The sequence below is a fragment of the Rousettus aegyptiacus genome, unplaced genomic scaffold (assembly GCF_014176215.1).
Source record: "Rousettus aegyptiacus isolate mRouAeg1 unplaced genomic scaffold, mRouAeg1.p scaffold_m13_p_12, whole genome shotgun sequence".
Taxonomy (NCBI): Eukaryota; Metazoa; Chordata; class Mammalia; order Chiroptera; family Pteropodidae; genus Rousettus; species Rousettus aegyptiacus.
The window spans coordinates 19,591,135-19,616,797 of record NW_023416287.1 but is presented as its reverse complement, the minus strand read 5'-3'; the positions used below and the strand labels follow the sequence as shown (position 1 = coordinate 19,616,797).

At 47.9% G+C, this 25,663-nt stretch overlaps 1 protein-coding gene across 1 annotated transcript; it reads left to right on the top strand.

Moving 5' to 3' along the window:
* Positions 1-1,414: 1,414 nt before the first annotated feature.
* BPIFB4 (BPI fold containing family B member 4) lies at positions 1,415-25,663 on the top strand. The gene is made up of 18 exons (XM_016162211.2): positions 1,415-1,473; positions 2,030-2,132; positions 2,522-2,642; positions 3,614-3,676; positions 4,136-4,655; positions 5,596-5,700; positions 6,518-6,661; positions 8,437-8,500; positions 8,957-9,017; positions 10,127-10,218; positions 11,875-12,078; positions 13,641-13,694; positions 16,099-16,269; positions 18,574-18,641; positions 20,419-20,461; positions 22,217-22,280; positions 24,261-24,337; positions 25,562-25,663. The coding sequence occupies exons 2-18, from the start codon at positions 2,106-2,108 to the stop codon at positions 25,583-25,585; spliced, it is 1,902 nt and encodes a 633-aa protein (XP_016017697.2). The 5' UTR covers positions 1,415-1,473; positions 2,030-2,105; the 3' UTR covers positions 25,586-25,663.

The following is a 25,663-nucleotide window of genomic DNA, read 5'->3' as shown; positions in this document are numbered from 1 at the left end:
ATTCATGCGTCCGTTCACTCGCTACACTAGCATCTGTGCCTGTGCTGGGCTGGGGGTGGGGTCCAGGCCCGCTTTGCTTGGTTTGCCCAGAGCAACACCATCTCAGTATGGGCTGCAGAAACCCCTGGTGGTCCAAAGGAAGAGTCAAGGTTGGGAGTCATCACAGAAAGCTTCTCAGAGCAGCTGACATTTCTGCATGAGTTTGACCAATGGAGTCTGGAAAAGGGGATTCTAGATGGCAGGGATCGCATGTGCAAAGGCCCAGAGGCAGGAGGCAGGGGCAGGAGTAGGACTGAGTATGGAAGGCAGATCGACCTTGAATGCCAAGGAAGAGGTCTGGGCTGTGTTCCAGCGGATCTCGGAAGGGGCAGTGGCTGCCTCTGAGGGGTGGTAGCAGGCATTGACTAGGAAGGGGCAGAAGAAAATGTTCTGGAGTGATGGAGATGCTCTATTTTTATATAGAGGTGTGAGCTACATGGCTGTATAAAGTTGTCAAAACTCAACAAATAAAACTTAAGATTTGTGAATTTCACTGTATGTAAATTCACTGTATACAAAAATGCAGCTTTTTCCCTCCAATCTCAGCCCCTATCTCATAACTTATGAGAAGAATCATAATAGCTTACATGTTGAAGTGTATAGAATAAAATGTATTGTTGCCTGCTACTTATTTTGAAAGATATATATTTAAAAGAAGGATTGACAGATTGATGGGCAGATATGTGATAAAGCAAGTATAACACCATTTTAATAGTAGAAATAGCTTGCGAGTGTAAGGTGTCAAGTATACAATGAATTCAACTTCGCTATGTGTGGACATTTCATAATTACTGGGGAAAAACCTGCAGGTCAAAGAAAGCCCAGCTGTTTGTTCTCTTCACACCAGCCCCAAATTTGAAGAATCAGATCTATATACATCTCCCTGAATCCTCAACTCAGTTCCGTGAGGCAGGTATCATACTCATCTAACAGATGGAAATAACAAGAGGCACAGAGAAAGGAAGTGGGTGGCCCAAGGTCATGCAGTGAGTTGGAGGTGAGCAGGATTTGAACCTAGGTCAGGCTGATTCTGAGACCAGTCTGGGCACATCCTGCCTGTCCAGGTCACTTGGAGTGGGCAGTGCCTACCTTAGAGCTGGAAATCAGATGGATTGGGGTGTTTTCAGTTCACCCATCTGGGGGCCTACCTGGGGTCTCCAGGAATGTGTCCAGACCAGGGACTGATAAACCCCAGCTCATGTGACACCATCTGGGGCTGGACACAGCTCTTGGAATTAGCCACAAACCACAAACACTTGTGGTTTTGGGGCTCAATGACCGATTCCGGTCTCTCATAATTATACGGTGTTTCCCTCTCTGGGTGCAAACTCGAACTCCAGCTGCTATATAAGGGAACTGTGACCCGACTCAGCCCAAAGCAGAGGGCCCAGTGAATGGAACTTCTCAAGACTGAGCTGCAGGGATCTCCCAGGGGTAAGAAGGAGCCCCTCCCCCTTTGGGGCTGACAGGGGGAGGCCGAGGCCTGCTGCTTGCCGATACCAGAAATCCCTTCATCGGTGCCCGCCTTTTTAACTGAAGGTGGAGATACCTCTTTGAACACAGAACTCTGGGTAGTGGGATTAAGATGAGGTGAGAAAGACAGAAAAAAATAATTCTTACACATATTAGTCCTTCATATTCTATATAAATGAATACCTCTGATACTCTCCTGGGAGCAGTTGGGAATAGGGAAAAAAACATGGGGGCTTGGAGAATTTCAGGAAAAATAGGGGCAGGGAAGAAGGAAGAGGGTGTATAGTGGAGAGAGTTGAAGTCAACAGTTTCACAGTTTGGCTCAGATGATGGGAGGTGCTGATTCTCTGAGGCTGGCGAATGGGTAAACTGGGATGATGGAGTAAAAAGAAGTGGGCAAGAGTATGGAGACAGCAAAATCAAGTTTCCAGAGGCTGACCAAGCAGCTCATCCCAAAATGCAGCTTCACCTCTCCAATTTCAGGCCCTTACTTCGTAACTTAAGATCTACTTCTTAGAGGCCTGAAATAATAGTCCCAAAACAATAACAATAGATGCTGTCTTTTGTCTATTATATACCCGATACGATGTGTTATGATTTGGAAGCAGAGGTTCAGAAAGGCAGTCTTTTGCCCAGAAAGCTCTGATTCAGAGCCCTTAACCTTAATCAAATGGTGTAGAACTAGTTGTCTCTTGCAAAAAGGTGAGAAAGGGTGTTTGCTGGCTGGCTGTATGGAAGGGTGACTAGATGAATATGTTGACAGGTGGATGCACTGATGGAAGGATGGGTGGAAGGAAGGAAGGCTAAATGAATGGAGTTTTCAGTTTGAAAAACTCAGAAGGTGGTATCAGCAATTCTGGACTCCGCCCCATTGTGTGACCAGGGTTCCCCAGCCTCTGGGCCTCAGGATCCTGATGTGACTCTAGGCAGGGGAGGCGTGCCGAGCTCCACCTGCTGGCCAGGGTGGTGATGGCCGCCACGGCCATCTGATGCACTGTCTTCCTAGCAGGGAAACAGTGCCAGCATGTGGACGGCTTGGTGTGTGGCTACTCTATCCGTGGTGGCTGTGTGTGGCACCCGCCAAGAGACAAACACCATCCTCAGGGTTACTAAAGACGTGCTGAGCAATGGTGAGTCCAGCCCTACAGGGGGATTAGAGGGCAGCATGAGGGGGACAGGGCAGTCCAGCCAACTCTGAAGTTCCCAAGGCGCCTCTTCCTCACTGACAGATTCTACAATGAGTGAACGGGTGACTTCTCTCCCGGCCTTAGTTACCCCTCTTTCCTTTTGGCTACCATTTCCTAAGCACTATGTGCCAGACACCACACTGGGGACTTTATGCATAAGGCAGGAGAAAGAAGCGATTAAGAGCTTGGGTCCTGGAGTCAGCCTTCCTAGGGTTCAAATACTGATTATGTGAGCTGACATCCATGACTTAAGTTCTCTGAGCCTCAGTTTCTTCATCTGCAAAATGAGTGTAATCACAGTCACCATATCTCAGGACCGATATGAAAATTAAATGAGCTGACCTTTTGAAAAATAAACACAACTCCTGGTACATAGCCCTCAAAAGTTGGAGCTGTAAGTATTCCTCTCTAATCCTTGGGACCTCGCTTTTGGCAAATGAGGACACTCTCCCTGTCCTAATTTTCACCCAAGGCTATTATGAGAATGAAAAGGAGATCATTTGCTATCTGAGAGTCGCAGGCCTCAATTTCTTTATCCATCAAATGGGGACAATAATTCTGGCCTTGACCATTTCCCAGGAATCGGTTGGAAAGGATAATGCATGAGGAAGTAGGTTTTTTAAGCTGCAATGTGTAGAGCACTTGGAATTGAGGGTGAGGAAGAAAATCTATCCAGGTTTGGCTGAACGTCATCAAAATCTAGTTAAAGTGCAAGAAGGTCAAAGCCAGCAGCCAATGAGCTCACCGGGGCGTTAGAGCTGGACTTTCTGGAGGAGTCTTCCCATTGGACCTGGGCATTTTACCTATGGGGAAAGTGTGGCCCAAAGAGCCAAGCAGTGCTCTGAGGTGGTGTCTAGGGGCTGGACATGGAAGAAAGAGAGGAAACCCTGATCGACACCTTTGCTTCTCTGCAGCCATTTCCGGCACCCTAGAGAAAAGCGATGCTCTCAACTCAGCCCTGAGAGAGGTGCCCATGGGTAAAGCTGGTGGTGATGGTGGTGGGCCTCTCCTGGGGGGTCTGCTTGGTGGAAGTGGAGGTGGAGGTGGTGGGGGAGGTGGTCTTCTGGGAGGCCTTCTTGGTGGTGGAGGTGGAGGGGGTGGCAGTGACCTGTTGGGTGGAGTTGGAGGAGGTTTGTTGGGTGGCAGTGGGAGCAGTGGTGGGGGGCTCCTGGGTGGTGGTGGCAGTGGTGGGGGGCTGTTGGGTGGCAGTGGTGGTGGGTTGTTGGGTGGCGGCAGTAGCAGCGGTGGGGGACTATTGGGTGGCAGTGGTGGTGGGTTGTTGGGTGGCGGCGGTAGCAGCGGTGGGGGACTGTTGGGTGGCAGTGGTGGTGGTTTGCTGGGTGGCAGTGGTGGTGGTCTCCTGGGTGGTGGTGGTGGTCTTCTGGGTGGTGGCAGACACCATTACAATGACTACAGAAGCGTTGAATTCCCCCGAGGTGTCGGTGGTGTTCCCTACAACGATTTTCACGTCCGAGATCCCCCCTTGAAATATACGAATGGCAAACAGCTTGGTGGTAATTACAAGTATGGTCTCATCAAGACCAATGAGAACACTGCTCAGCTGGGGGGCAAATACCGATATGGTGAGATCCTGGACTCAGACGGAAGCATCAGGGATCTCCGAAACGGCAACTACCGCAACGCCGACAACGTACATGACAGCCACAGGGGCCATGGGCGGTATAGGTCGGCCGAAGGTGGGGCAACTGTGGGCAGACTTCACCGGCGAGAGCTGCGGCCAGGAGAGATCCCGCCTGGTGTAGCCACTGGGGCGCTGGGCCCAGGTGGTTTGCTGGGCACTGGGGGCATGCTGGCATCTGAAGGCATCCTGGCGGGCCAAGGGGGCCTGCTCGGCGGAGGCGGTCTCCTTGGTGATGGAGGACTTCTCGGAGGAGGGGGCGTCCTGGGCGTGCTCGGCGAGGGCGGCATCCTGAGCACCGTACAGGGCATCACAGGGTAAGGAGGAGCTGGGCTTTCCCTATCAAGTCCCTTGTGATGAACGTCCAAACAGAGGTGATCACCCCCAGAGGCCTGGAGTTGGAGGAGAGATGGTCTTCAGAGCCCTGTACCCTTCAGGGCTTGGCCTCAGGGCTGGGCATCTTGAGAATCCCAAGTAGTATGGTTATGGGTCTTGTCATTAAACAGCCCTGAATCTGAGTCCCAGCTCAACCTTTTATGTTTATGTGTGACTCTGGGCCATTCTTTTCCTCTATCTGAATCTTGATTTCCTCATCTGCAGAATGGTCATAGTAATACAGTTTAGGCGGGAAAGACTCAAGGATCTAAAATCATACACGTATATTATAATTTCAACTATACCTAGCCTCCTCCTCATATTCACTAGTTAATTCAACGAACATTTAGAACTCCTACTATAATTGGGGCACTGTCTTGGCACTGGAGTCAGGGCCCATGGTTAGCCAAGAAAAGACCTATCCCTTGTCCTTATGGAGCTTGCAGGCTGGCAGGGTATGTGGGCATTGGTAAGGAAGATGAGACATCATTTAATTACAACAGTGGTAAAAAGTTCGTGGGGAAATGAGAATGTGTGTGGTAGGGGAGATCAGAGGAAGCTTCCTGGAGGAAGAGGACCTCCAGCTGAAATCCGAGAATGTGTAGGAGGGAGCTAGGCAAAGAGGGGCAGGAACAAGCTGAAGGAACGGCATCTTCAAATAGAACGTTTAAGAAAGGAAACCAAACCCCGAAGAGTGGGCAGTGGAAGTAGGGCTCGTGGCATTTTTTTGCCTTTAACTTCTCTGTGTTTTCCCAGTTCTGTCCACAAGCCTCAGGTCTCGTTAGGGGCAGGAGGACGGCATGGAGTGAGAGAGGGCTCCCCGTGAGGAGAGTGGCCAGCAGCGGGGGTGGTCTCCCTCTCATCACTCTTGGTCCCCTGCAGGCTGCGCATTGTGGAGCTGACCCTTCCTCGGGTGTCTGTGCGGCTCCTGCCTGGCGTGGGTGTCTATCTGAGCTTGTACACCCGTGTGGCCATCAACGGGAAGAGGTGCGTGCCCTTGGCCCTGGAGGGGACCCAGTGCCCCATGTCCTAGCTGGGAGAGCCTGTGCAGGTTGTTTCTCCTCCCTACACCCCAGCCTCCTTGTCTGTAATGCAGGGACTAGTAAGGTCTACCGTCTTACCAGCACGTGCACGGCTTATACCTCGGGCTCAGGTCATCTTGCAATCCCTATGAGGAGTGAGGACAGCCTGCGTGATGGGTCTTAAGGCCTGGGAGGCTGGAGTCGGGTGATGGCCTGGATTCAAATCCTGACTCTCTTTTAGTCTGTGTGACCGCAGGCCAATCCCTTAATGTCATTGACCCTAAGTGTCTACCTGCCATGGGCATAATGACACCTCCTTTTCCAGGCGGCTGCAGCCACATGTGAGGGAAGGCCAGCAGATGCCTCTCTGAATAATGCCTGTCACCTAGCAGGTGCTTATCAGAGTGCCTCAGAGGCAGACTTTTGCATTGATTTCTCCCCATGGATTGAGGTCATGTCTGTAAAGTTAGGTTATTGCGTGGTCACCTTGGAACCCAAAATTTATACAAAGAGTTCATTTATTGACCCCTCTTCCCAGCCGTTGAAGCTCTCATAGACTGAGGGGGAACATAGATTTGTTCACAGATAACTTGAAGGACCAGGGAACCTTTCAGTGTGGGACCCCCGGAGGTGAGCAAGGCGCATAATAGATGCATAATAGCAAGAGGCAGGGACAGCAAGGGCGAAGCCCGGGATGCGAGATGCCGGGCAGGCCCGAGTGAGGCTGATCTCTCTCAAGGCTGCGGCTGACTTTGTCTCCTCGACCTCATGGTCTCCTCCAGTCTCATTGGCTTCCTGGACATTGCTGTGGAGGTGAACATCACAGCCAAGGTCCGGCTGACCATGGACCGCACGGGCTACCCTCGGCTGGTCATTGAGCGATGTGACACCCTCTTGGGGGGTATCAAAGTCAAGCTGCTTCGAGGGTGAGTACCAGTGGGCAGAGGAGTGCCTTGGGGGCACCCCTGTCTTATCAATCTCTCGGCTCAAGCACCCCAGCCCTCATCTTATCTAGACTTTGGGAGCAGAAAAATTCAGGAATTTCTGATTCATGGGAGCTTCTCTGAGTCTTTGTGTCTGCTCCAGGGTGGGTGGAGGCAGAGAAAATTGGCCCCTGGTGTTCCAGTGAGGAGGGGCAGGGAAGGGAAACACACAGAAACCGCACAGGTTTTTTAATTCACATTTTCACTAAAAACTATTGTTGGTAATACAAGGTTTAAAAATCTAAAAAGACAGAAAAGTACAGATGGGAGGAGCCTGCCTCCCATCTGCCCCCGTCCCACCGAGTTTACCTTCTAGTTCCTTTGTACGAAAGAAGCAAACATGAACGTAGACTCTCACTCCCCGCCCTCTTTTTAACACAAATGGGCACATACTATGAACATCATTATGCACTTTTCTTTTTTCACTTCCTCTATTTGGAGATTTTTCTGTATTTGAACATTGAGAGCTTCCTTGTTGTTTAACTTTTTACAGCTGCATAATATTCCGTTGTCTGGATGAACCACCATTTATTGGCCCAAGCCCCTATCGCTGGACATTGCAATTTATCTAATCTTCTGCTCTGACAAATAAGGGTACAATGAATAGCCTTTTACATACATTTCACCTGTGGGCCCATAGTCTGTTGGATAATTTCCCAGAAGGAAAAATCAGTCTGTGCCTTGAACATATATATATTAACTTCAAATGATCCCCCCAACAAACACATATGCACGCGTATGCGCGCGCGCACACACACACACACACACATACACACACACGTGCATTTTCATCCAAGGAGAACTAGAACCAAGACAAGGCCCCTGGAGGTGTAGATTCACTTTAGAAAGGAGACCAAAATGCAGAATAAGCTTGGAAACATTCTAATTAGGATTTTACCTCAAAAAATTCTTCACTTTGTCAAACTGGCACAGCATTGGATAGTCAGCTACAACCTGGGTGGGGAACCCTTGTGGGGTCAAGCTATCAGTGATATTTTTGTGTTGAGATAACCATGTTTCCCTCATTTTCTCATCACTGCGGAGTCTCAGGAAACAAGTACTCACATTACAACTCTGTCCATCTATGTGTCTTGTCTATGCATCAATAATCTCTTTCCCCCTTAACTGGTTAAGAAAGTGAGTTTAGAGCTGAGTGATGCATTTAGAACTTGCTCTGGGTCATTTCTCTGGACCTCAGTTTTCTTGTCTGTGGAATGGATGACATCTCCCGATCTTCTTAGCACCTCGTTTTCTCTTGTGGACCATATAAGTGCAAATTATTGTCAGTGTTTCTCCTTCACTCCTTTCCACATTTATTGAGCACCTACTATGCACTAGAAACTGTGCTAGGTGCTTGGATAAAGTAATACATTCATTTTCCCTTTAAGAAGATCATACAAAGCTGTAGCGAACAGCCCGATAGAGGGGCAGATGAGCAGGGAGAATGACGTTTTCAGGAACATCCCGGCCTGGGCCGGACTCATTGTAAAGCTCAAGAAGCATTTGTTTGTGAAATGAGTAAATGAGTGATGGATGGATGGATGCGTGAAGGAATGAATGAAAAGCCAAGCCATTTGCCTAGGTAGCTTGTCCAGCCAGGTCTAGTGCGAAGGCACACCAGCAGCAGAGGGTTCTCACTGTTCAGACAGAGTCTGAGCTAAAACCCCAAGTGTGGAAAAGCCTGTTGAGCCCTCATCATCCGGCTCTTCTCTCCTCAGGCTTCTTCCCAACCTTGTGGACAACTTAGTGAACCGAGTCCTGGCCAACGTCCTCCCTGACTTGGTAAGAACCTACTTGCCACAGGGAGCAAGAAGCATAAACTTTTCCCAAGACTGAGGGGCCAAAATCCAACCCCCACCCCTGTGGGCATGCAGGTGACCCAGAGAGATGAAAGGAGCCAGGGGTTGGGGCATGCTCTCAGGGTCTGGGAAGGACCCTGAGGAACATGCAGGGACAGATTAGTGAAGGGAGAAGGAGGTAGAGCTTGGGGATCACACAGTTCTGAGTTTGAGTCCCAGCTTGGGCACTTCCAAGCTATGTGACAAGTTGTATCACCTCTCTGAGTCTCAGTTCCCATCTGTAGATGGGGATTATGACAAAGCCTTCCCCATGGGGCCGTGGGAGGACAGTGTCAAACACAGATCAAGTCAGTAGACATTAGTTGCCATTGTTAGTTGTGTACCCCCTCCTCAACCCCTTGCACGGTCACCAGAACTTCATGCCTTCTCTCCTCTACAGCTCTGCCCCATTGTGGATGTGGTGCTGGGTCTTGTCAACGACCAGCTGGGTCTCGTGGACTGTAAGTCCTTTCTGCTTTGCTTCATTTGGTCATCATCTACTAGCACCTGATTGGGGCCCAGCCTTTGGAAAGCCAGGGACATAGCAATGTTTGAGAGGAGAGCTCAAGATGGTGGGGCTGGTGGACCCACCCTTGAGACCTTAGAGTGTTGTGTGATTTGAGAGAGAGTCTACCTGGCCTTTCCTCTTGTCTTTCAACATCTCCCCACCCCAGTCCCAGAGGGAGGAGGCTCCCACCTGGACCCAGGGAGCTACAGCTCTGGACTAGGAGTCGAGAGGCTGAGTTTGAGCTCTGGCTCTGCCCTGACAGTGTGTGGACTTGGAGAGACTCTTCCCCATTTCCTCATCTCTAAAATGAGGGGATCGGCTTCAACCCACAGAGGGATTGGAGTATCAGTAGCTGGAGACACCACAGAGACTGTCCGGGTCCTCAGAACCACATGCCGCCACCACCTCCCGATCCAGTGAACATCCCTGAAGGCTAGCCCACCCCATGGATGTGCAGCTCTTGCACCGCAGGATCCCAGGGACTTCCTTTCATAGAGTCCACAACATAATGGCGGCTTCTGGATTGTGCGGTGCACAGCCTCTACAGCCATACTGAGCAGCCCTCTTCCCATGGTGCCCCCATTTCTCTGGGACTCCAGGCAGTTTGAGGATGACTTTCCCAGAGAGGTACAATTTATGGCCAGATGGTAGGGCTATTCATCATAAGCAGTCAGGGAGATGGCCAGATTCAATGAAGTACCACATTGTAAAACCTTAAAACTTCTCCCCCGGTGCACAGCACTTCACAGTTTACAAAGCTTATCAATATCTAGGATCTCATTGGCTCCCACCTCCAGTGTAGTCCATTGGAGTCTCTGTGAAAGTGAGAGTTATGTTAGAGCCTGTTTTATAGAGGAGGAAACTGAGTTTCAGAGAGGTACAGCATCTTGCCCAAGATCACACAGCAAAGAAGAGGCAGAGCTGGGATCTGAACCCCGAACTCTTGCTTTTTCCATGGTGTCTGGAACTGGAGCCTTGCTGCCCCACCCCTTTTGGGATACAAAGAAGGGAGGTCTCTGGAGTGTGAGGGGATCTCCCTGTGACCCCCATCTTTGCCTGCAGCTCTGATTCCTCTGGGGATATTGGGAAGCGTTCAGTACACCTTCTCCAGCCTCCCACTTGTGACTGGGGAATTCCTGGAGCTGGACCTCAACGTGAGTGCCTGGGCTTGGGAGTAAGGGGAGGTGGCCCTCACCCTACAGGCAGGGAGGGGTAGGAGTGACAGCCCCCCAGGCTTCTGCTGAGTGCCTGGGAAGCAGCATTTGAACAAGACCTTTTATGAGTAGATGAAGACTTTCTAGGAGCAGTGTTAGAAATGCAGTCACAGCCAGCACTTACAAGTGCTCGCTGTGTACCAGACACATTCCTCATCTGACCTCACAGCAGTCGTATGAAGTAGGCACTCTTATTGAGGAAACTGAGGCACATAAATGTTAAGCCACTTGCCCCAATGCTAAGATCACACACAGCTAACAAAAGTAAACCTGGGATCTGAACCCAGGCAGTCTGACTTCCAGCTACTAAAGCTGCTGCTATGGGTTTGGTCTCTGGAGTCATGAATCTGGCCAATAGTGTGCTGGTAAGCATTAACAATCGGCTCTCCATAATTAAAAAGAAAAAGTCCTGATTGGTAACATTTGCTGGTTTCTGTGGTATAAATATTCCCACCATGGCCAATTTCAAGATACCAGCATGGCTCACTGAACACAGAGTTGGAAAGAGATGCGTGGAGTTGGGTCTTGTGAGCTGGTGTGAGCTGGCTCCAGCACACCACTGAATCTGGCCCCTAACTGTGCACAGGCACACACACGTATGTGTGCTCCCCGTCAGCTGCACGAACAAGGCTGCTTTCCCACGTGCTCCATCAGATAGAGAGTTGTAGGCGCACACCCATACTCTCATGTGCACAGCACAGCTGTGCATTCATATACATGCGCACCCACTATACTCATAAACGCATAACCATTCAAGAGATATTTGTTGGTCACCTGCTGTGTGCCAGGCTCTGGGCTGGGGCTGGAGGTACAGTGGTGCACAGGCAAGATTTCTGTCCTGACAGAGCTCACAGTCCTTGGGATGGGACAAGCCATCCAAGAATTAATAACAGATGTACAATTATAAATCATGAACAACTATGAAGGAAGGTCTCAGGCTATCAGAGCCTTAAGCGGGAGACATGATGTACCCAAGGAGGTCCTGGAGGGCTTCCTGAAGGAGGCAACACGAGCTGAGACCTGCCAGATAAGTAGGAAGTAAGAAGAGTGTGGAGGAGGAAACAGTGTGTGGGAGGTGCCATGATGGGAGTGCTGAGACGGTGGCAGGGACTAACAAAGCCCTGGTGGCTGCACTGTGGAGGGTGGTTGAGGGGCAGAGTGGCTCAAGATGAGGTGGAGAAAACTCGGAGACAGACTACACACGGTGCCTTGTAGGCCATGGAGAGGAGTCTGGTCTTTAGAGAGCAGATACACCACTGTGTATTATGCAGGTACACAAACGTGCTAACTCACAGCAGGGCTGAGGGAGGAAAGACTCTATGTCATACATGTATTTAAAATATATGGTGATACACCATGGCTATAATTCTAAGTGGTCATAAAGTGAGAACTGCAAGAGGTTTCATTCCATCGCAAGTTGAAGAAGAGCCGGGGGCCATACATGAGTCACTCAGTCCCAGCAGATTTAATCAAGGAAGGCTGCCTGGAAGCAGATTCGGGGCTACACCCTAGCCTTCAGCCTACCTCCTTCAATCCTCTCCCAGCGCTCCCCCTAACCCCCCACGCCTGTGACCCTTTTCCTCTCTGCTTCCCCAGACTCTAGTTGGGGAGGCTGGAGGAGAGCTCATTGACTATCCACTGGGGCGGCCAGCCACGTCTCCCCGGCAGAGGATGCCAGAACTGCCTCCAATGGGTGACAACACTAACTCCCAGCTGGCCATTTCTGCCAACTTCCTGGGCTCGGTGCTGGCTCTCCTGCAAAAGCAAGGGGCACTGGATATTGACATCACTGATGGCATGGTGAGTCATGGTCCCATCTGGGGGTGGAGCAGGCCGGGCAGCAAACACTCCCTACTGATCCTCCAGACCCCATGGCCTTGGGGAAATTGCTTTAAAGTGAGAACTATTGACAGTCCACCCCTGACTCATTATCCAGTTCATGGATTTGTATCAATCATGTCAGTGTTTACCAAAGCATGGTGCCTAGGAGGATTCTAGGTCATTCACAGACATGGTGATAAACTATATCAAATTGTGTGGTGAGAAAGTCTCTCCCTATTCAATTCTATTTAATTGTATCCCAGTCCCCTTTTAAAAGTGCAATATATATTCATTTATATGTATCTTCATAAATGTTTAGAATCTTTTCTCCCGATAAACATTGATAATAAATAAATAAAAGATAACATAAGAATAAAATACTCTTAGTTATATTCCAGAGTCATCTTTCTAAACTTTTCCTTTTAAAAATTTTTAAGCCTTCAAAAAAGTTGCAAAATAATACATTTAATGTCCAAATATATTTCACCTAGATTTACCAGTTAGTGTTTTGCCCTATTTGCTTCATATCTATCTATTCATCCATCTGCACACCCACCCACCTATCCATCCATCCATCCATCCATCCATCCATCCATCCATCCAGTTAATTTATCTACTAATCTGTCTATGTATGTATGTATGTATGTATGTATGTATGTATGTATGTATCTATCATCTATCAATCCATTGTTGAACAATTTGAGTTTTTGAAGATATGACATTTCACTCCATAAGCTTCACTATGTATCTTAGAAGAACAAGATGTTCTCCAAAAAGCCACTGTACAAATTATGTCAATCTTTGATTCCATTAAGAGAAAGGCTTCCATTTGGTGCCGGTATATAGTTAACCCTCTCTTGCACTTTTAAGTATCCTCTTTTAACTCAGAACAGGATTCATGCTCACGGCCCTCCGCAGACAACGATATCCATGTAGAATGTAATGACATTGCTCTGTTTTCATTGCATTTAGTTTTACAGTTGCCATCTCTGTCAAGTGATACTGGATTTCCACTTTTTAGTATTTGAGGTTTTAAAAAAGTAAGTCAATTTAAAGAAGATATTAGGGGGAGGTAGACGGGGAAATTTAAATCATTTCTTCAAACAAAATTTTTTTTAAAATATGAAAAACAAAAATAATAAAGAAAATGTTAAGTAAATAATAGTACAGGTGGTTCAGGGATATGGCAGAATCATTCATTTAGTGGACACTGAGTTGCGCACACGGGCTGAGTTGCACACATGGACTTGCCAATGCGTACCTTGTTTCAATACAGAACTACATTTTTATAGGGTAAAGAGTCAGGTATTGCCTCCTGCCCTCTAAGTCGGGTCTGCGGGGAATTTAAGTGGCTGGCCTTGTCCACTTAACCACACAACAGTTACTGTGATCTATGTGGTGACTGCCGTTGGAAAGGGTCTTTAAGGGGAAGAAAATGCCCCCACCGGTTGTCTGAGAGTGTGTAGGAGTTCATCACTGCGTTAGCAGCTCCTGCCTGATCCCATCCTCTCAGGGACTCACATGACCTTCTTATCCTGCAGTTTGAAGAGCTTCCTCCACTCACCACGTCCACACTGGGAGCCCTGATTCCCAAGGTATGTAAGGCGGATGTGTGCCCTTGTCTTCAGCCTCACCCTCCTCCCAGGAGCTGGGTTGGGAAGGAAGGTGACTAGCACTAGGGTGGGGTGCTCTGACTCCTACTTTGGGTGCAGTGACAAAAGCTTGGAGCCCAGACCCTTGGGATAGAAGGATATAGGAGGTTGAGGTGGAAAGCTCCTGAGTTTTAGCAGTGGACTGGCCTGCACAGGTCTAATTGTGACCTCACCGCTTCCTTGCTGTGTGTCTTTGGGCAAGCATCTTAACATCTCTGAGCCTTAGCTTCCTCATCTGTTAAAAAAGAAACTAATTCCTATTCCACAGGTTCATTTAAGAGGGTATAAGTGATAAAGGAGATATGCAAAGATGAAGGAGATTCTGACAAAGGGCACATACAGGTACAGAATGGCTTCGAGGGAAAGAGCGAGATCTTTGGAGGAGACAAACGTGAATTCGAATTCCAACTTTGATGTCCCTACCGTACTACCTTAGGCAAAAACTTCTCCCTGAGCCTCAGTTTTCTCATCTGGAAAATGGGGGTGACAATGCTCACCTCACATGGTGGCTGTGTACCTGAGATTTGAATCCAGGCACAGGATAGGCATTTAACAATATTAACTATTATCGTTCTTGTTAATAATAACAAATTCCTTTTTTAAAATGTGCTCTCGTCAGATTAGTGGCCGTGTACAGTTGGAATAAAGGCCTTTCTGGTCCCAATTCTTGTCCCAGCTCAGGTCTCAGGCACCTGGAAGCAAAGAGTTTCTTAATGTAGTAAACATTATACAGGTGTGAAAGATTGCTGTAATCTACAGCCTTTTCAGACATTTTTCTTCTGTTTTCTACCGGTCCTGTCTTCTGGGTGGAATTCAGAGGAGACAGGAAAGGCGACCAAACTCAACAAATGGCCACTATCGCCCTCATGTGGTTGAAAGCTGAATGGCAGAGCGCCATGATCTAATGTCTTAAACAGTGGCAGCTCTAGGAGACAGGTGAAGCCCTCCAACAGGACCTTTTATTGATTGGGCCACTTCTTATAAGCACTGAGCTTTACATTTTATGAAAAAATTTTAAGAATCTACTCTTCCATTTGGTTTTACTCATTCCCCCCATCCAGAAGGGATAGCTCATTTTACAGATGGGAAACAGGCTCAGAGAAGCCACACAATGTGGTGGTGGCAGAGCAGGGCTACAGCAGAGAGACTCAGGCCTCGAGATGGGGCTGGATTTGCAGCAGAGGAATTCAGGCTGGACACTGAGGAATGTCACCTGGAGACCCAGCCTGGGGTGGAGTCACTAGGAGAGGGTTGACCAGAGCTGGACGGGCAACCTGCATCTCCTCTTGCTGTGGGAAGAGGATTCAAGGTAACTTCTCAGTGTCCCTGGAAAGGCAGGTTAATTCTTGGAGACTCTATATTGGGGTAGTGGTGTTTGGGACACCAGGGCCCTCTGGGGAAGAATCCTGAAAATCTCTCTGTGAAAAGCCAATCCACCAAATCACTGACGTGTTAAAAGCCAATTTGCTAAAGGGTGAATTCACTGAGTAGCCAATTTGATAAATTCGCTAGATTTTCCAGTACACTGAGAGCTGTTCAAAAGACTTGCACCTTGGATGTGTTCAAGTAAATAAATAGAGTTTTCTTAGGACCATGACCCAAGCTGTTGCATTACATATGGAAAAGTTTCCATTTAAATGAATTTTTAAAAATTAATTCCATATTTTCCCCCATATATGTATGCTCATTTAACATATTTAAGAAAAATGTTCCTTAAAATAAAGTTTTCAGTAAGGCAGTTATTTAGCAGTTATGGGAAACTAGTCATTTGCTGAGTTGTCCCTTTAGCATATAAGCTTTTGTAACAAACTGGCTCAGATCCCTCCCACCGTGGTTCTCCAGAGACCCCCTGAATCATGGACTTTCTCAGTCCAGGTGGGGTGTCTAGAGGCAGTGGGAGGGGAGAAAGGGCCCGAGCTTCTGAGTGACACAGACCTGGGCTGGAATCTCAACTCTCCTGCTGGCCTTGGACAATTTTGGTATTTCCCTCTGAGCCTCAGTTTTCTCATCTGTAACATGGAGAAAAAAATACTCAGTGGAGTTGTAATAATTCAGTGACACTGTGAATGTCCAGGTGACCCCATCTCGCTCAGTACTAGGTTTTGAGCATTTCCGTGCATCAGGCGCTGAGCTCAATGCTTTACTGACATCATCACATTTAATTCTCACAATAACCCTATGTGAGAGGCTTGCAGAGGGCAGCCCTTTGCTCAAATCCAGCAGTGGGTTGGAGCATTTGCATGTGGTTGGTAAGACTCGAGTGATGATACTGGATCTGAAGGTAGCCAGTGTGAGATTCCCCCAATACCCAGGGCCCTACTCATTCGAGCCTGGTGTCCACTCACAGGTGTTCCAGCAGTACCCTGAGTCCCGCCCACTCACCATCAGGATCCAGGTACCAAATCCACCTTCAGTGACACTGCAGAAGGACAAGGCACTGGTGAAGGTGTTTGCCACCTCCGAGATCATGGTATCACAGCCAAATGACGTTGAGACTACTATCTGCCTCATCGATGTGGTGAGTGTCTGGGGGTGCAGACAACCCCATGATCTCTTGGAGGCCACAGACTTCTTCAAATCCCCCTCAGTCCTCACCTTAGTGAATATAGCTCACCTCTGGGGCCAGGTGATCAGATTTAAATCCAGTCTTCTAGCTGTGTGACCTTGAACGAGGCATTCCCCCTCTCCGGGCTTCGTTTTCTCCTCTACCACATTGGAATGGTGTAAGGCATTAATAAGATGGTCAGAGCAGTACATGACACAATGTAACGGCTTCAAAAGTTTTGGCTATTATTATTCTCATGGATTATATGCCATAGTGTGTGGCAAAGTAGGCCTTGGTCACGCATCACCAATATTTATTGCATATCTACTATGTGTCATGCTTTCTACTACAAGCTGGGAGAAGAAAAAACTACACAGATGGTACTGACTCTCTTGTCTCTGGTACCTAACAGGGGACAAATACAAATACAACAGTTTCCACAACTATGTCATAGAGAAGAATCTCCTTAAAATCACGTTACCCTGCCTCCTTCTCAAAAGACTCTCTTTCAATCCTGAATCATAAACCAATCTCTTCACAATGGCCCACAAAGTCTTTCCAGATCACCCCCAGTCACCTTTTAGCTCCTCAATCTCTTCTCTAACATTCTAGGCACAGTTCCACACTGGGGTCTTTGCACATACTGTTCCCTCTGCCTAGAATGCTTTTCCCTTGGATATCTGCATGGCTCACTCTCTCATTTCCTTGAGGTCTCTGCTCAGATCTCCCTTCCTCATAGAGGTAATCCTCAACCACCCGTCTAAAATATCCCTACCCTTCCCATCTCCCTCTCTCTCTGCTTCCCTTGCTAGACTTTGTTCATACCCTTAACCTGACATAAAACGCATTCGTTTGTTGGTTTATTGCTGGGGAGAGAAGTGAACTGTCTTCTTCACTGCCGAATCCCTAGAACCAAGGGTCCAGCACATATTAGGTGCTCAGTAAATATTTGTCAAAGGAATGTGTTTTATGAAGTGCCATTTTTCCCTCCATGGTTAGAGCTTTGGACTCAGACATTTGGGTTCTGTTTCTCTTCCTGGGGCTCAAGACCAAATGAGCCACCTCTAGTCTAGGAGGTAGAAGCATGCCATGCCCCAATGTGTGTGTGTGTTGGGGGGCGGGGGGGGGGGGTGAGACAGCTCTTATCAGATTAGAGATTAAAAAGGCTGATTTTCATCCAACAAGTGGAGGCCGCTGCCCCCGATCCAGTCCCTTGTTGACTAGTGCTACTGTGTGGAGATGTTTCCATCGATAGCTCAAACATTTGTTTGATCCAGCTCAGAACCCTGCCATGACTCCCCAGTGCCCCTAGAATGCTGCTGAGTCAGCCCCCTGCCTGGTCCAGCTCCATCCTGCTGCAGCCTCCTGGGGTCCTCTCACCAACTTGCTCTCTGGCCTTTTCTTTCTCCCTCTAATGCCAACCTCTTTCCTGCTCCCAGAGCTTTTGCACAGGCCCTTCCCACTGCCTGAACCACTCTCACATCCGCTTCTTCTGGCCAAATCCTATATATATCTTCCAAGCCTCAGTTCAAATGCCATTTCCTCATGAATAGATGGAATAATCTCCATGCCACACAGGTCCCTGCCGTATGCTCCCAGAGCCCCCCTCTCCACCATCCCAATGATTGCTGTTATTGTTAGTACTAATAATGTTACCTGAATTTGTTGGGAGCTTCCTTTTTTTCATAAGAGCAACTTATTTTATTTCATTTTGGGAGGAGGCAGGGAAGCAGAGGGATTTTCCTACAATGAAGCTGCTGCTTGTGAGAGGTAGATGAGTCTGCCCTCTCATGGATGGGAGCGATGATTGACAGCGATGATACCCAATCCCATCTGCAGTGGCTCATTTGAAGCAGATTTATGATTGACAGCGATGATGTCCAAGCCCATCTGCAGTGGCTCATTTGAAGCAGATTTCCTAAGGTGTAGGCCACTTCACCCTCTCTGAGACAGCCCAGAGAAACTTGTAAATACTCCATGCCAATCATTGGCTTCTTATGACAGTTGTTTTTCCGAGAATTCAGCCCTTACTGTGACTTACTGGAGAACAATAGTCCTAACGCCTTCCCTGGGGTGGGGGTGGGTGGTAGGGGTGGGGCAGAGCAAGGAATCCATTATATTGCTAGCATTATTGGGGGTCTTGGCTTGTAAAAGAGTTTAACTAGGACCTCAGGGAATAGCCTGCTATTATGCTCAGCACCTGGCAGACAGTGAGCCCTTGGCAGGCAATAGCCAATATATAATGGCAGTGACATTCTGTTCTATCATTTCCTCCAGGACACAGAACTCTTGGCTATGTTTTCCGTGGAGAACGATAAGCTCATGATCGACACCAAGCTGGACAAGTAAGGGGGTTTGCGGCCTCGGGCTTTTGTTCCTCAGAAAGGCCTCTTTGGTGCTGCCGTGTCTGGAGCCGGCTCACCGAGGGACACCAGGGAGGGCTTAGAGATTTCCAGGTGTGGCTGTCAGCGCTGGTTAAATCGGGGAGGCTGCAAAGGTGAAAATGGGCTGTGACTGCAAGACCACTGGCACGAGCCAGGCAAGATGGGTGAAGCCCGTGAGCTTAACAGGAAGAACCTACTGCCGACAGTCACAACATCAATAATACTGGCGATGCCGGAGATGATGCTGTGCCAGGCTCTGCTCTGGGTACCTCTTGTTTAGTCTTGTTTAGTCTCACGATAGTCCTGTGGAGGCAGGGCTATTATGCTCCCATCTCGAAGAGGAGAAAACTAGGGCTCAGAGAGGTGGATTTATTTACTTAGGGCCTCATGGTGAGTACAGAGAGGGTCTAGGAGCCAACCCAGGGCTGTCAACCCTAGAGCTGTATTGAATGGTTACAGGTATGGGCTGTGGAGCCAAGCAGCATGGTTTCAAATTCCATCGTGATCCCTGACCGATTGTGTGATGTAGGCCAAGTGACCTTGCCTCTCTGAAACTCAATTCTCTCATCCAAAAATGGGAATAATAGGCCCTATCTCATAGGACTCATAATAATAATATTGTTTATTGGATACTTTCTATGAGCCAAGCATTAAGTTAAGCCCTAACTGTGATGTTCTTGACATCAGCCTATGGCAGTAAGTACTGTTATTATTCACACCTCGAGATAAATGAGAAATTGTATATAAAATTTTCAGAACATGCCTAGTTCATTGTGAGTTTTTCTTGCTACCGCAAATATTTATCAAGCCAAACAATGCGAGTTACTCATGATGATACTAATCAGAGCCCCAGGAGTTTCTGAGGGCGTGACGTTCGACCTGTGCTGGATGAGGAGAAGGCGCCAGCTATGTGAAGAGCTGGGAGTTTCCAGCAGCAAGACCAGTGCGGTCAACCTTGGAGGGGCAGGAAAGAGCTTGGGTGTTGTGGATACAGTGGCCCAGGGGGCAGGAGGGGTGGGTGTAGAAGTCAGGAAAGAATGAAACATTTGTTTCTCTCCTGCGGAATGCCGATGGGCTCCCGTGACTGGGCCCCACTGGAAGTCTGGTCTCAGGTAGGGCTGTCAGTTTGCAGACGAGATTTGGGTGCAGCGAGACTGAGGCCCTCACAGTGCAGAGCAAAACCTCGAACCCAGGCCTTAAGCCTCTCTTCTCAGAATAGCACAGCAGCCAAGAGCACAGGCTCAGGGTCCAAGTCCTGAGCTTTTCCTCTCAAGCTCTGTAGCCATGGCAAGTTACCCTGGAGCCTCAGGTAGCTCCCCCACAGAGATGCTGGAAGGATTAAGCAAGGCAACGATGGTCGTGAACACCATGTACCAGATGTGGTTCTAAGGGCTTTACTTGAATTACTTCATTTAGTCCTTGCAGCCACCCACTTTGCAGAGGAAGAAACTGAGGCATAGAGAGGTTAAGTACTTTGGCCAAGGACACACGGCTAGTTGGTGGCGCAGCTACGATTGGACCCTTAGGTGTGTGGTATATAAAGCTTCGGCATTGTACCTGCTACATAATCAGTGTTCTGTATGTGGGAACCAGCATTGTTCTTATTAAGTCCCTGCAGATCAAGAGAGGTCCTCACATGGATGCTGGTGGAGAGGCTTCTGATAGCTTAATGACCTGCAAGCCCTTTGCTACTCTCAGGCAACCACTACTTCTGACAGGCTGTCTCCTTTATCTGCAGGACCAGTCTCAACCTCAGAACCTCAAACGTGGGCAATTTTGATGTAAGTACCAAACTCAGGCCCAGAATGGGATTTTGGAATGGCATCCCCGTGAGGCTGGCAGGAGCCCAGGGGCTTTGTGGATTCCAAAGTATTGGCATTGGTACTGGCAGGACTCATTTCACAGGCGGAGAGACTGGCAGGACTCATTTCACAGACGGAGAGACAAAGCCAGGGAGGGGCAGAGTACAGACTCACAGCTCCAACTCTGCCTACGGCTCTATCTCATTTTAACTGACTGCCTCCATGGAGGTTACTTGGCCCAAATCCCTTTACTTCAGGGTGGGGAGATGGGGGGTGGGGGAGCAGCCATGTCCTATGAGACCCCTTCCTCTTGGATCATGGGTTCTCTGCTTTGCCACTGACTCCCTTATGACCTAGGCAAGACCAACCCACTCCAAGCCTTGGTTTCTTCATCTGTAAAACAAACGGGTCTGGATTTATTTCTAAACTCCCTTTCACCCCTGTCTTCTGGAATTCTGCTTTTCTAATTCAATTCTGCTTCTCTACCCCTGTTTTTCTAGGGTTTGGTCTTGTTTCAGCTCCATTTATTCTTGGATCCCCCGCCCTAAGGCTTCAATTATGGCCCTCTTTTCTTTTATAAATTGACAATGAAATAGACACTTGCTTCCTAGGACAAGCTTGAGTGATTTTCACATGTGCAGAAAGTCAAATACCTGTTGCCTTGCTCATTTTTGAGTTTTTCTAACCCAAACAATTATAACTCGTGGAATTGGGATCAGCACCTTCATTGTACAGACTGGTGCCCAGAGAAGGACAGTGAGTGGCATGCCTCGCAGCTGGTTGGGGCAGAGCCAGGGCAAGAACTGGAATCTCTGGACTCCAAGTAGAAAAAGACGCTAACGCTTAATATGAAATTAGTGAATATTTATGGAGCAACAGCGATTGGCACCAGGCACTAACTTATGCCTTTAAAAAAAACAAAAAACAAACAAAAACAAGTTTTTTTTGTTTAATCCCCACAACGAACTCATGATTTGGGTACAATTATTAGCCCATTTTCCAAATAAGGGAGGCAAACACAGAGAAGTTAAGGAACTTGACCAAGGTCACAAAGCTAGGAAGAGGTGGCACTGAAATGTGAGTCCTCATGCGCTTGTCACTGGAGTGCCATATGCCGCCATGCCACCGCAGGTTTTCTGCATATCAGAACTTACTGTGCTTTTGACAACCACCCCATGAAGGAAGAATTAGTCACTCCCATTTTCCGATGTGGAAGCCAAGACTTAGAGAAGCCAAGAGGGATCATATATGATCTGCTCCTAATCCCTGAGGCATCCTTGCAAGCTGGGCATTCTGGCCCATTTTTCAGATAAGGAAACCGAGGGTTAGAGAGGTGAGGGCTCTCTCTCAGAGGCCCACGGAGGCTGAGCCAGGATGGGAACTTTGGGTGTTGGCCTTCCATGAATGTGCCACCATAAACCCTGTACTCCGTGCCTCTCCGGGAAGAACTGCTCCCCTCTCCCTTAGTGCCTACGTCTCCATGAGCTCTTGGACCAGCGCTGGCCCCACCCTGGGCCTCAGGCTCCCCATCTGCACAGAGAGCAGGTGGACTAGATGCACCTTGAAGCTGTCTGGCTTGGTGGTTCTGGACCACAGGAGCTCTGACTGCCAGCCCCCAGATTCCCCCAGAGCAGCTCTGCGGCTTCCTCTTGGTCCACAAGGCGAGGCCTCAGAGAGTCCTTTGGATCTGAGCAAACTGCTGCCCGGGGTTGAGTTTTTGTCCTTTCCCTGCAGGTTGGCCTCATGGAGGTGCTGGTCGGGAAGATCTTCGACTTGGCATTTATGCCTGCAATGAATGGTGAGAGCGGGTGCCCGTGCCTCCTCCGGGTGTTCATGGCCTGGAAACCTGGTGGCTACGGGTTTGCTGGGCATATTTGACGCACAGACATTCTATCTCAATAGTCTTTCTGAGAACTTCATTCTGAGCTTATTTATTTTAGCCTCTGAATGCAAATGTTACCCAAAGGGTCCGACAACTTCCTTACCTGCTACTTTTCCTTTATTCTATCTTTCTCTTATTTCACTGATTGTTTTTCTGATTTTCTATGTCAAATACTGATAGTACATTAGAATTATATGTGTATAAATTTTAAAAAACAAAATCTCACCTCCCGAGACAATTAATCTCAACACCTGGGTCTATTTCCTACTAAACTCTCCTTTCTCCATTTTTTCCCCAATACAGTCCAAGATATTTCCTGATTTATCTTTTGTGTGTTTATTTTTAGGTGTAGTAAGATACACATAAAATTTACCTTCTTAACCATTTTTAGGTGTGTGGTTCAGTATTGTTCAGTATGTTCACGTTGTTAAATTCTTGACTTGTTTTTAATTGTGCACTTATTTTTACTTATACAGGGATTATGTGCATACTTTATTATTGTAAAAAGTTCAATCAGTACAGATAAAGCTAAAGTTGCTCTTGTCAATATCCTCTAACCGAGAATCCACCTCCTAGGCAGCCATATTATCAGTTAAAGGGTTTTCTTGCCCAGCGTTATAAGAGTAGATGGAGCATGGTTTTACCTCTCTCAGACTACCTGCTGGACTGTGGGGCCACCCGGAGGCTGGGACAGCTGCTCCCTCAACTGCAGCTCAATTTCAATTGAAAACCTCTGTCCCTAAGTCCTCATGCTACTCGGCCCCAACCTCTTTGCTTCATGGAAAAGAGGAGGAGGGAGGGTGGCATCAGCTGTACCAGCCCAGGTTCTTTTGGAGAGCTCTTGATGTCAAACAGACCCTTATCCTGGGAACTGTCACCAGAGGGGACGGCATCTGGGTCACAGGAAAAGTGCTGGTCATAAAGCCCATGCCGTTCCCTGGAAGGAGAGGTTGATGTCAGGAGCTGGGCTGGGCCGGGCTGACCAAGGAGGTGAGAGATGGAGACACTCGTCCTGGCTGGGTCACTAGCAGGTGGTGTGAACTGGCAGCAAGTCCTTCGATCTCACTATAATGCAATTTACCATTCTCAAAAGTGCGAGATCGGATTAGATCCATGTTTCCCAAAGTAGGTTCTGTGGAGAATTCCACAAGATACTCTGAGAAAAGGGTTCTGTGGACAAACAAGTTTGGAAAATACTGAATATGTTCCCCTGAGGTACATTCACAAGGTCCTTAGCTCTCTGAAAATTCCTGCTGGGGTCAAGAAATCTGTTTAATTTCATTCAATCCAGGGTCCCCCACCTACCCTTTCCTACCTCTCTCCTCATTTCTTCTCTTCTTTCTGTCTTACTGTCTTTTTTCTAGAACATTAATCAGCAGGTCCTCCTAGCCTCTGACAGTCTAAAAGCAAACAGTACATCCCATGGTGGTCATTTGTTGGAGCCCCATGTGCGCCTCTCCATGCCTTCATTCAGCAAACATCTGTGCTCTCTCCTGTGCCTGCCGCAGAGCTGGGTGGTGCTGGGGACACCATCCTTGCCTGCAAGAAACTCGCAATCTAGTAGAGGCGACAGACGCTGAAATGGAGAGTTAATATTTTGTGATTTCTGTGATGGAGTTGTTCAGGAGTTGCAGCAGGAGCCCAGAGTTGCTTGGCCTGGGGTGGAGGAAGCCTCATAGAGGAGGTGACATCCAAACAGTCTTGGGGAAGGCTCAGAATTCAGCCGACAGGTGAGGGTGATGGAGTGCAATCCGGGCGAGAGGAGCTGCAAGAACAAAGACCTAGAGGCATAAGTGAAATGACTAGTCTTCTTGCAAATGCTGGTGGCTTTGCATAGGCTGACTGACACCTCTTGGCCACGCTGACTATGACTGACTATTTTTATTTTTTCCACAGCTGTGCTGGGCTCTGGTGTCCCTCTCCCCAAAATCCTTAACATCGACTTCAGCAATGCAGATATTGACGTCTTGGAGGTAAGAGGAGATAAAGTTCTGTCTGCTTTCCCCTCTAACTTGAAGAATTGGGAGGAGGAAAATAAAAAAGGGAAGGGTGAGGAAACAAGAGCCTCTTCCTTTAAAGAATGAGACCAAGGGAACAAGAAACAAAGCTATTAAGAAGCCTTAAAGGAAGCCTTTCTCATCCACGATCTCATCTAGTCCCCACGACAGATGTCATCGCCCCATCTTACAGATGGGGATACTAAGGCTCAGAGCAGTAAGGGTTTGCCTAAGTGGAAGTGTGATGTTGTTCATTGGAAAAAAACTTTATTGAGCCTCTACCATGTACCAGACAACATGCAAGAGTCTGGGGATACAGCAGTGAACAAAACGTGTAATCCTGGCCCTTGGAAAGCTCTTCCAGCCAGTGGGGAGATGATAGGCCTTCAGATAAATATTCTTAAAGTAAATGCTAATTATAATTATAGCAGGTGCCTTGAAATTCAAATGCAGGAGGTCTTGTTTCTATTATAAAAACATGTGTTCAGTACCTGAAATTTGAGAAATATAGAAAAGATTAAACAAATATTTGTTTATCCTCCTAGATATATATGCATCCCAGAAATTACCACTTAGAATGTTTTCCTGTTTTTTGTTCCAATCTTTCTGGACTTTTATTTTGACTCGTGGCTTTGATCAGGGAGTCTGTAGAGCATTGGGGTTAAATGAAGGCACTGGAGCCCCGTGACCTGGGTTCAGATCCTGACTCTTCCAGTTTCCAGGGCAAGCTTCTGAGGGGCAAACCATAGTACCTACTCATAGGGCTGCTTTTAGGAAAAAATAAGATTCTATGCGTAAATTGCCTTGTAGAGCCCTTGGTACATACCATTCTAGAAGCATCTGACTATCAATATCTTCATTATAATTTTTAAAAAAATACTGCAGTGAACATGTTGGTGCACAAAACTATTTCTGGATTCAGGATTTAGTTCCTTGGAATGTACTTCCAGAAGTGGAACGAATAAGCTTCTTCCCCAAACTGACATTTCCTTTCCAAAAGTGGCATCATTTATACTACTGCACACACTTATGCCAAGCTTGGGCGATCTTCAGGCCCCTTCGATCCAAATCATTGCCGCTGTCCAGAATTACCTCTTCCCAGAAATGTGACTTGCCAGATCCCAAGGCTAGTGACTGTCTGCTGAGGCAGCCAGAAGCCACCCCACCCGCTAACTGGGTTCTCTTGTTCTACCCTCCAAGGACCTTCTGGTGCTGAGTACCTGAATGACAGAGGCAGAGACACAGTTTCATCCAGAAGAAGACAGAACCAGCCCTGGAAAGGCTTGGCTCAACACGGTCCCT

What these genes read in the sequence shown, in the direction of transcription:
- BPIFB4 (XM_016162211.2), top strand. Translation starts at nt 2,106, where the DNA reads ATGATTTGGAAGCAGAGGTTCAGAAAG. An exon ending in CCTGAGAGAGGTGCCCATGG is followed by an intron (nt 3,677 to 4,135) that starts GTAAAGCTGGTG and finishes AATTCCCCCGAG; the next exon opens with GTGTCGGTGGTGTTCCCTAC. An exon ending in CAAACGTGGGCAATTTTGAT is followed by an intron (nt 20,462 to 22,216) that starts GTAAGTACCAAA and finishes CTTTCCCTGCAG; the next exon opens with GTTGGCCTCATGGAGGTGCT.